The sequence below is a fragment of the Podarcis cretensis genome (genome assembly GCF_951804945.1).
Source record: "Podarcis cretensis genome assembly, chromosome: 6".
NCBI lineage: Eukaryota > Metazoa > Chordata > Lepidosauria > Squamata > Lacertidae > Podarcis > Podarcis cretensis.
In genome coordinates, this window is record NC_137175.1 from 56,930,289 (window position 1) to 56,942,328 (window position 12,040).

General features: G+C 39.9%; 1 protein-coding gene across 1 annotated transcript in view; it reads right to left on the reverse strand.

Moving 5' to 3' along the window:
* Window positions 1–11,538, reverse strand: part of BEND5 (BEN domain containing 5) — a 734,690-nt gene extending 723,152 nt beyond the window's left edge. Inside the window, exons 1-2 of the mRNA XM_079980403.1 lie at window positions 10,929–11,538; window positions 3,253–3,375 (exon numbers count right to left, since the gene is read on the reverse strand). Of these exons, the coding sequence (XP_079836529.1) occupies window positions 3,253–3,375; window positions 10,929–10,971 (166 nt within the window). The 5' untranslated portion in view covers window positions 10,972–11,538. The remainder of the gene's footprint in view (window positions 1–3,252; window positions 3,376–10,928) is intronic.
* Between the last annotated feature and the right edge of the window lie 502 nt (window positions 11,539–12,040).

Consider the following 12,040-nt stretch of genomic DNA (forward strand, 5'->3'; position numbering starts at 1 on the left):
GATTTTAATAGCATATTATCATCTTTCAGGTAGTTACTAAAATTAAATGAAGACTGAGTCACAACCAATCTTTACATTTCCTTCCCCATTTCCAGTTTTTTAATTAGCTTCCACCGTATCTATTATGCTATACATAGGCACAAATATATTACACAGTCCAAATGAACATGATCAATTCAAAATAAACACTGCTATATTTATTGGAATATTCACCATCAATACACACACAAACCACTTAAGAGTTTAACTATAAGTAGAATATAAATTGTCCAAATAAAATAACAATAACTGCACAAGCACATTTATTTCTGTGATTGTATGTGTTTTCAAGTGAAGTGTGTTATGGATTTCTTGATGCAAAATGTGTGTTTCTTCATGGTGCTTACATGAACCCCAGTTTTCACTTAGAGAATTACTTAGGACCCCCAAAGGCCATATAACCCAACCCCCTAAAATGCAGGAATCAAAGATAAAGATCCCTGGCAAATGACCATACAAACTCTGTTTTGAAACCTCCAATGCAGGAGTGTCCACCACCTTCTGAGGTAGCCCATTCCACTCCTTCTGAGGTAGCCCATTCCACTCTTAGGAAAGTTTTTCCTAATGTTTAGTTGGAATCTCTTTTAAATTTCATTGGTCTCAAATTTTATTGAACCAGGCTATGACAAATATCTAGTTTAGATCTATATCCTCCACATCCTATCCTGCTGTTTGACTGTGGAATGGACACCCTCAGAAGATGGTAGAATCTCCTTCATTGAAGGTTTTTATGCAGGTGGTCGGATGTCCATCTGCCATGGATACTTTAGTTAAGATTGCTTCCAACTCTACAATTCTATGATTCTATGATACACACAAAGTGAGATTATATAACAACAGTGTAAGTTCTATCTTACACTGAAATAATAAAACATCAGGCATCTGGAAACAGGATGAGATGCTACAAAAAAGTAGTTATAAAACAATTTCCTTGAGTAGCGGTTGCAATATTTGTGAACCATCATAACAATTTCTTCAACATACTACTATAAGGATATCTATCAAAGGCATTGATGTAACATTTTAAGCTAAAAATGATTATCGTTAGGACACACTCAGTCAAAATGATGTGACGCTACCCACAATAAGTTTCTTTTTCATGTGTGTATGTGTGAATACCGTATCTCCCTGGAAAAGGCCCTGATGTTGGGAAAGATGGAGGGCACAAGGAGAAGGGGACGACAGAGGACGAGATGGCTGGACAGTGTTCTCGAAGCTACCAGCATGAGTTTGACTAAACTGCGGGAGGCAGTAGAAGACAGAAGTGCCTGGTGTGCTCTGGTCCATGGGGTCACGAAGAGTCGGACACGACTAAACGACTAAACAACAACGTGTGTGAATAGAAAAGTCTATGCAGTTATTCAGACCTAAATAACCAATTTTGTCCAAAACTATTTTTCGAGTGTTGCCCACTAAGATATGGAGGGTAGTGCCTGCATGAAAATTTCAAACAACATATGATGTTTATGCAGTATTTCTGAGTGCTCAGGATAATTTATATAAACGCTCCTCAAACAGCTGCAATAATTCTGCATATGCTGGGTGGGAAGGCTGTGCTTGAGATTGTCTAGAGACACCTAGTGAGTTCAAAGCTATGAACAAGAGACACCCCACAATTCTAGAATCCACAGTTCTAATACTGACTAAAAATTGCATGCAAACACATGTAGCAGAATGCTACTTCTCAAAAAGGATAGGAACCAAATGATATCTAGAGCAAGTACAAAAAGGGGAGTGGATAACATTTTTGTTGCCCACAATGGGTGAGGAAAGGGTGCACTTTGAACATTTACTTGCTGTTGTTGGTCCCTCAGATTCTTTGCTTCTATTATAATTGCTTTCAAAACAAAAATATAGCTAGTTAACTTTGTCATGTGTACTGCCCAACAAAAAATATTCTAGAGATTATACCAGCACCTAGCTGTATTAACTAGTTTAAATGTGCAACATTGTTTATCACTTTACTATTATATAGATAAAATGGATAAATACAAGTTAGAAGATGATTGAAGGTTACTTACCATTTTAAAGTTAACAAGCTGGAAAAAAATGAACCTTTACAAAGGCCAACTATTTTCAACATCATTATGGAGTATTTTGAAAGCACTTTGTTCTGAGCAGAAGTATCAAAACTAAAACTTATGACCTAACCAATACTTATTTATGACCCCCAATCCATTATGTTCAAATAGGGCAAAGAGACAACATTCCACTTTAAAAACTGCAAGAGTTTTCTGGAAGAAATAAACTAAATGTCAGAAAAATAATTTCATGAAACCTCTACCTCACAAGTAAAACACTAATAAGTGTTCAGAGTTGCTAAACATTTTAGTCATATATCTCTCAAAGATGTCAACTGAAGTCAAAATGGAAAACACCTTGCAAAATAACACCTAGAGAGCTGAAGAACAGTCAACTACACTACTCCCTGTGGACATAGAAATCTGTCCTATACTATACTTGTCATTCTAGACCACTAATGAGTACTGCAATTGGAAAGAGAGTTCACCTCTGATTTTTTTAAACCAACAATATAATGGATTGAACCTAGGACTTTCTGTTTACAAAACACGAACAATGTTCCTTGTCCTGTGAATATTTATATAGAAAAGACTGGATAAAACCATTCTGGACAAAACCAATTTTATCTTGTTCCTGCCAACATCTAGGACTAAGGATTGACCCATCCTTTTCTGTGGGTCTTTAAAAAGATTTACTCTGCTGCTACAACCTGCTGGGTGACATGGCATCTCACTTTCTTCCTGTTAGTAATGAATTATGAAAGAATTATTTTGAGGTTATTGTATTATTTGTGATTATGAAACTGTTTTAAATTGTATATACATGGACATATGAAGGATAGCAATGCATTGCTGATGTATTTATTCTCTTGAAGTTTTGTCATGGCCTAAGAGTAACATATAGAGAAAAGTTTATAGAAATGAAATGATGACGACACTGGCCAGAATAATTCATCAGTGTTCCATATCTCTAGATTATGTTCACAGTAGTACAAGTCTGTCTATGCATGTTGAAGCAACATTCAACACATGATGTATACATTGGCAACATCCAAAACATAGACTAATTGAAATCAATTCACAAAGTATGACATTCTTGGTTATCACTGTTTATAAACGTTTTGTGGTCTAAGCTTGCAAGTTCATAGATGTCTGCAACATCTTATTGTTTTATAAATAACATTCTACTTACCACTCTCAAAGCAGGCATCAAATATGAGATGTCCCTTTTTTGGTTGTCCAAAATACCCTGGTGGAACAGCGGTGCATTTGTTTAAGTTTCCTGTGATAATTTCATCTATTCCTATGTCACTACCTGTTGGAATAAAAATAAGTTAATTAGATATTATTGTAAACTTGATACCAAAATAGAACACAGAGATTATCTTCCTTTGCAATTTTAATAGTTTGTACAGGTGATGAAACATAATACTCACTCATATGCTATGATGTTTTCCAAGTATATTCTATAATAGTATCTGATAAACAGCATTTCCCAGTAGCAATGAGATTTCAGGAGCTAATGATCTGGCAATGGCAATTACCTTGCCTCAACACCCCCCAATAACAGGTGGTCTAGAAACAAGGCCTTATTAGATACTGTATTTTGCATAGGACCCCATCAGCATGTGTGAGGCTAATTATTATTTAGAATAGACCCACAGTTGCACTGCAGAGCATGAAGTTCAGAGCTTTCCCTAAAGAGACAGTCACATCATATATTATAAACATTTTCCACAGCAAGACACTGTGGTAACCTGATCACCATCTCCCAGATCAGATGGCCAGCAAATTCAACCAGTGAATTGTGCACTAGATAAGGTGGTACACAAACATTAAAACAGAGCTCCTACAATGGGCTTTAAAATTCACAGCTGCCATGCACAGTAGCTTCAATGGACTGCTGATGGTGGCTAGTGTACTGTAATAAGGGAATAGATCCAAGCATTTGTGCACCCCTATGCTGGAATCCTATGAATTTTGTTCTAACCAAATGCACTGGTAATGGAATAATACACATAGGGTTCATCCATATCACTGCATAAAATTGCTAAAATTCAAATCATGGTCAAATAAGTAAGGCCACGGGAGACCTCTTTTTCCATCTGCTGGTCAGCCATCCTATGGCTGCAGCATGCAGCCCTCTGCTTACTTACATTAACTACTATTTTCTTCTCCCTTTGTAATCAAGAACTCACATTCTCAAATGATTCAGTGTCCTAACTGGGAATGTTGATTTCAGAAAAGCATATATTGGGTTAATTTGACACACTGCTTTTATCATGTAAATATATAGTTACATTTATATTCAATTAGTGGGAAAATCAACTGTTAATTTAAAATGAACACATACGCTTTTGGTTAGAAATTAGAGGATAACCTAATTCATTTCTCTAATGTTTCACAAATGCTCCTTGTGCACATGTGCATAGGTAAAACACTATACAACTAGAATCTTGGTTTAATCATATACACAATCACACAATATTTTATCAATTCATGTGTGCACAGCAGTAATAAAACATGAAGGAACTGAAAGCTGCATCAAACAGTGCATGCATAGCAGTTGCTTGTAAAAAAATAAAAATAAAATAGAAACAAACAAAACAGAGCAGGATTTCTAATGCATTGGCTCCACTTTGCTAGCACAACTAGCTCCAAATGAAGACAATTCTGAAAGCATCCCTAAACCCAGGCAAATTATCTGGGAGTTCATATCTATGGAAAGCACAGCATTTCCTTTAAGAAAACTGTGGTGATTTTCCTACTTGCTTGCTCTCAAATACCAAACCTGATGCACAGATGCCAACATCAATTGCTCTACCAAAAATTATTTTTCAACATCAGTAAAAGCAAGAGTGTAGCACAATTACTTTAAGTACTTCTGAGACTGATTACTTTTATATCCTCTTCAAATGAGAATTCGGAAAGACTTTGATATCTGTTAGTTTTTGTTTAACCAAGTTAGTTAAATATAATGCATGGTTTCTTTGCAACAAACCTAGCACCTCTTTAATGAGAAGTTGGTCATTTGTGTTTTATTTTATCTAGTTCATACTTATTATAACATCACTGCACTTTTCTGTAAAAGAAAGATCCAAACTACAATAGTCTAATCTGACAAAAAATGTAACATTTCCTTCTACAGAGAGTGTACAGCAAAGTAGACTTTAATAGGACTAAATCAGAAAGAACTGCTATTGCTAAACTATTACTCTTGCCAAAGTCTGCAATCGCCAGTCTTTTCCTTAATCTTTGGAAAAGAAAAGTGGTTTAAAATAGCAAAAAGACAGGGCAAATTATCCTAAAATGTACTTTACTGAAAACACTGAGAAGTGCTTAAGTCTGCATGGTATTCAGGAACAGAGCTTGAAACACTGTGTTCTTTAACAATCTGAACGAAACTGTTTCAAGGGCCAGTTGTTGTACTGTTCCTCTGAGTAAGTTAACCCTTCATATTTTTTACAGGGTCTGACCCAACACTATTCCTCCAGATTGTGCCTCAGAGGTTAAGACCTAGCACCAATCCTGTGTAGACTACCTATCCTTGTAAAGTGGAAAGAAAAGGCTATTGGAGAGATGGCTGAAGAGGTTATTTTTTCTGGGCAGGACTTATGAACCATCCCACATCTAATTCAAGGGTGGGAGATCTTTTTTCTGTAAAGGACTATACAGTGGTACCTCGGGTTACAGGCGCTTCAGGTTACAGACTCTGCTAACCCAGAAATAGTACCTCGGGTTAAGAACTTTGCTTCAGGATGAGAACAGAAATTGTGCTCCGGCAGCACGGCAGCAGCAGGAGGCCCCATTAGCTAAAGTGGTACCTCAGGTTAAGAACAGTTTCAGGTTAAGAACGGACCTCCAGAACGAATTAAGTTCTTAACCCGAGGTACCACTGTATTCCCTTTGGGTAATCTGTAAGGGCCTGCTTTCCAGCAGCAAGAAGGTCCACTTCCCTTTTCCATAGTCATATTTTCAAGAGAAGGGTTTCAAGGGAAGGAGGAATTTAGTATTTGCCCTAAGCTAATTTAAGATCTTGTTTAGGATCAGCAAATGATAACAATACAAGCAGAAGTAAATCCCAGAGGTCAATTTAACTTACACGCATGTACAATGAATATGATCTCAACCTTAATATGTTAACAGTAGGTACAAAGCATTATCCAGTTTAGATTCCTTTATAACATTACTTCCAGCAGGCTACTTGCATTAGTGTAGCCACAACAACAATTTTGTTAGTTCACATTAAAGACTAAATTTTGTGGATCAGAGCCCACTTTATCAGATGCATGTAATGCTGTTCTCAGTTGGCAGGTAAATATATAAAGGGGGGGGGGTGTTCGTGGGTGGGTGTATTGCTATGAGTTTGTGGGTGCCAGATGATGGGCATAACCAAGGGAGGGCAGCGGGGCAGCTTCCCTCTCCCCCGAGCCACAAAAATTATTGAAAAGCATTGAAAGTAGTTAACTGAGGATCTATGCCCCTCCACAGCAGAAGCCAGCCTCCCAACCCAAGCATGCCCCTTGTAATGTCACCGCTTTGGTGGTATCTTTACCTATGATTTAAAAAAATAATAAATCCTAACAAAAATCCTATGCCTATGTGCCAGACCTCTCTAATCCCTGGAACCCGGCAAGTGTTAAAAGATAATCAAGTTAGGCTAGCTTCCTGAACCCTTGAATCCAGCAAATGTTAAAATACAAGCCAGGTTAGCTTCCTCATGAGGTGACTGCCTGGGAGATGGGTCAACAAGGGAAACAAAGGAAAGGAGCTCCATGAGAGACAGCAAATGGGTGGGGCTGCTCCCCCAGACTGAAGTTAGTGAGAAGGACAAAAGGCAGAGTTTAGAGATGAGTTTGCACTGATGTGGGCCAGAAGCAAAGCAGCAAGCACAGAGAGCGAGCCATGCTGTGACTAAGGAAGAAATAAGACCCATTTGGGGTGTTAATGCTGTGAACACCTCCATCACAGGCTTAAGGTGTAATAAACCATGTATCATAAAAACCCATGGTCTCTGCTGTGCCTCATTTCCAAAAGGAAACACAAACCCTGGGTAAGGGCCGAGAACCCCTGGAATCTTGCACCACTCAGCAGTTGGGGTGGCGTGCAACAACACATACCGGTACATAAAAGAAAACTGAATTCAGTAGCTTTATCTAGAAGTTGGAGAAAATGTTCCTCTGAGAATAAAATAGAATCTTCAGGTAGTATAAAATCCTTTTCCTCCAGTTTAGGATCCCACTATTGAATAGCCAAATTCAATAATTTATATTATATCACTTGAATATGGTGGTATAAGTTTTGTTACTTTTTTCTACACCCATGTGGACAGAACCTACCAACTAAAGATAACATTTGATGCAGCTGATGAAGTGTACTTCAACCCATAAAAGTTTATGCCTTAATAAATTTGTTAGTCCTTAATGTGCCACAAGACTCTTTGCTGTTGTTTTTATACGGGAAAACAATCTAGCCAGCAGAATTTACCACTTCAAAGGAACAATGAAACGTTAAGGGAGGGTAAATGTGTGGCTTGAAAAGTTCCAACAGGTTTGGAAAGCATCTCAAATGATAGCCAGACAAGAGGACAGATGTCAGTTACTTTGAAATCCACATTTCTACCCCTATTGCAACTACAAAAATCAGTTGGTTTTAAAAGTTACTTACTTGGTGAAAATTAGATCCCCAGACTGTTACTGGCCTCACAAGAGGCCTTTTTTGTTTTGAGTAAGAGAGGGATAAATAAGAATGTCAGGCCCTATAGGCAACAATCCAGACTTTGTCCCTTCTTCTCACCAGTCTATAATCCCTGCACACTGTGCTGTTTACACTATTAGTTTCCAAAATCCTAGTTCTGGCTATCATTTTATTGTTATTTATTTCCTTATATGCTTTCTATGTGGTATTTCAAAGAAATTTACACTATAATAAAGTATATTTACATATATAAAAATATTTTAAACAGATACATATATAAAAATAGTTAAAAACAATTGTGTGTCTGTCTGTCTGTCTATCTATCTATCTAGTTTAAAATAAAAACAGCATATACTTAAAATCAATTTCCAATACAGATACCAGCTAGTATTGCGTTTCTGTGTGATGCATGGACACTATAAAATACATGGACACAAAATCTAAGGAAGGTAACAAGGTACAATTTCACATAAGGAGACATGGTGTCCAGGAGACTACCAGTAGTAGACATTGAGAGTAGTAATACACAAAGAAGGTGACTCCCCTAACAAGGTATCAAACCAAGAAGATCTTCTTTAGATCTTCCTGAAATGATGGAGAACCTATGGCTCCCCAATGTTGTTGGATTACAACTCCCACCACCCTTGACCATTAGCTATGCTGGCTGGTGCTGATGAGAGTTGATGTGCAACCACATCTAGAGTCATAGATTCACTATTCTTGCTATAAAGGCTGCAGCAGAGACGGAGAGGAGAGAAAGCACACCACCACCATCTCTGCTGACAAGCCAGCTCCTATTTCTATCAATTGTCATCTAGCAGCAGACATTTCACCATGATGCAAAAGAAATGAAAAGGTTCACTCCATTAGCTCTGCTCTGAGGGACCAGAAGCTATAAGTTTCCCACTCCTCACATTATCTCCATTTCAAGTGGTCCTTACAAAACCTTCTGCCTGACTTTTGCTTTTTTCCTCCTCCCTTCCAAACACATTTGTGTCATGTCATTAGGATGATAAGCCTGAGTGCAGGGACTGTCATATTACTGATCTTTGCAAGTCTATCTGGGAACCTTTTTTGGCTGAAGAGCAGGTTAAAAATGCTTCAGATAAATAAATAAAAGTCTTGATTCCACAAGCAAAATGTCAATCCTCTTCCATATGATAAAAGAAAGTGAGCTACTACCAAAAACTTAGGCTTCAAGCAGTACTCCCACAAGTCTCTTTTAAAAGACAGCATCATGAAACTCATCCCTGCATAACTGAGGTGGAGTATGACCTCACTGCAGGTAGACTGTGTTCTCCGCTTTAATTTTTTTTAAAATCCAAAGAAACTGCAGATAACTAAACTTCTACCCCCACTTCAAGTTAATGAAATTCTAAGACATTCCTCCAGATGTGAAGGAGAATAGCCCTGATATATAGCAACTACAAAAAGTGCCAAAGCGTCATGTTAACACTGCTAGGCTTAATTGGCACTGTAGGGCAATGTTTACCTCAGTAGAATGAGAAGGAAATTATTTAAAAGCACATAATAGCAATGAATGGGGAAACTGCACTACAATAATGGCCTAGACACAGTCAAAGAGGTCCCAGTGACACTCATACAACTGCATTCTTTATACAGCTTTCACAATTTACATGGTATTGGGGAAAAACCTCTATAATTCCCGCACACAAAACACAATATTCTGTTGCAAGGAAAATGCAATACCCCCACAAAAGAAGTGTTATACAGTATTGATAAAATAGATTAGATCCTCTTGGAATATGGGACTCTCTCTACATTTACTGCACATGTCAATAAAAAAATTTTAAGGGCCCAACTCTCCCCCCTTGCTTCAGATATTTTTTTTACAAAAAATGAAAATCCATTTTATGTACAGTGAGGTAAGATCTGAACAAAGCTCTTTAGGGTGCAGTCCTGCAGACATTAACCTTTGAACAAAGTAGGACTTATTTCTAAATAGACATGTCAAGGATTGCGGTGTCTGCCAGTTTGACATTCTAATACAGTATACATCTAGAAATGTAAGCTGTACTAAATTAGTGAAATACGTGGGGCCTTCGAGAAAAACTAGAATTCAGAAGGGTCAAAATGCATTTTATTCATGGCAGCATAGGTATGATTAGGCACTGCTCCCAAAGCGTGAAGATGGTGCAAAATAGTTCTGATGCTAAATATGAGATTTACAAAGTTGTGTGAACAGCTCTCCTCCCCCTCATGCTTTTACTAATTTTCACACCTCTCTGCATATTTATATGCAGCACCCAACAGAGCAAGATGTCTTTCTCTCATTCAAAATGCCTTAGTCTGAGGCTATAAAAGTTTGCAACTTCACACCCTACTTGATAACAAGCAACTTAATCCCCATCAGTAGGATTTTCATAAATTTATACATCAGTATGTTACCTTTGGAGGGCAAACCTTAATCTCTCAGTACCTCCTTCCTCTTACATATTTGAACTGTCAGCATGATCCCTTTTAAAAACGACTGCAATCTGATGCACATCTGTATGGAGCAAGTCCTTCAGCAATGCTTTCCTCTGGGGTTAAACATAATCAAACTCCTCCAGACTGGGCTGCGATTTCTGAAGGACAGAGCAACCCTAAACATGTTTACTCAGCTCCCCTGTACGTCTGCTCAGGATTGCAATCCAAGTGGATCCCCGAATTGCTTTTCTGGCTGTTTTCCGACCCTCGTCGACTCCCCACCAACATTACCTCATACCTTGTGAAATGTGCCCTAAACCTCCCTGTGCCCTAAACCTCAGCGGGGTGTTTGTGCCTAGGCTAGCGGGGGCCTCCTTTTCTGCCTCACCAAAGTGGGGGTCTGACCCCTCAGATATCCCCTTTATGAGCAGGCTTCCTTCCGACCCCCGCATTCCAGCAGGGCGACGCTTCCCTTGCCTTCTGGGCAGGGCTTCCTCACACAGCTCCTTCTGTCCCCCCACAAGGTCGTCCCCCGCCAAAGCCTCAGCGGGGCCCCAAGTTCCCTCGGTGGTTCCCTCCGCCAAGGCCGCACCTCCCTGCCGCCTAAACCAGGGCTGTTTCCACCGCCCGTCGCTCGCTTCCATAGACTCCAGCCAGCTCTTCCTGCCTTCGCCTCCCTCCCCCCCCCCCCCGCCCCTCAACCCCACGCCGCCCGGGACTGCCGCTAGAATAATAACTGACCCGTTTCTGCCGTCTTGCTCCTCTCCGCCATGTTTGTTTTCATCCCTTCATTTCCCTCCCCCTCCCTCCGCGAGACGCTGTCCGGACGTCACCATGGCAACGCACGTCACAGCCAGGGGAGTCCCCCTTTTCTTTTGCTCCTCCTGGAAAGCTGAGCGGCGCGAGGGAGGGGGAAAGGGTTAGCCAGAGCCCAGAGAGGCGACGGCGACCAGTTCCAGGCGACTCTCTGAGGAAGGCTCATGTCCAAAGGCACGCTGGCACGGGAGGGAATAAGCCCCGTTAAGCACACTGGAGGTTACTTGCAAGTAAACATGCCACAGGATCGAGCCCCATGGCTAAATATTTGTGCCTAAGCTTTGCCAGGCTTACTCGGACGTTAAGCCCTACTGAGTTCAACAGGAATTTCGCACGCATCACCCGAACTGCACGATAACCCTTTCCGAATACACCCTGTGCTTGGGGTTTAAGGGACGAAACTCCAGTCATAGGCGCCAACTCTATAGGGCTGAGGAATCCGAATTTATGTATAAGCTAAACAAGCTATAGCTTAGGGCCCCGCTCTCTTGGGGGCCCCCAAAAAATTTAAAGGGAAAAAAAACCTGGATGTACATTTCCAAAATATAAGATAAAAACAAATAAAATAAAACCTACATACAGCAACAGTGCTTTGTGTTGTGTAGGCTCCTATGATGTTAGTAATGGGCCCCGCCTGCTAGCCTGCTCCCTAAAATATCACTGGTTTGCTTGTTTCTATATATGTATAGGGTGCCTACATTCTGCAGGTGCAAATGGCTTTAGATACCTGTTAGGTACATAAATTACCATATAGCATATATTCATCACAAAAAACAGCAACAATTTGTTGTTGATAGAGGACAGCTGGACATATAAAGGGCCCCATTACCTTCAGTAGCTTAGGGTCTCATGAAACCTAAATCTGGCCCTGGGTTTAGGGGACTAAACTCCAGTCATAGACACCAGCTCTATAGGGCTGAGGTGTCTTCAGTCCCTCCCATGAGCCCCCCATTTCTGTTGGGACGGGGCTGAGCCCCCATTCTTGAGGGGGCAGAGGAGGCCGAGCGTGACACTCATGCACATGACTCACATTGGGG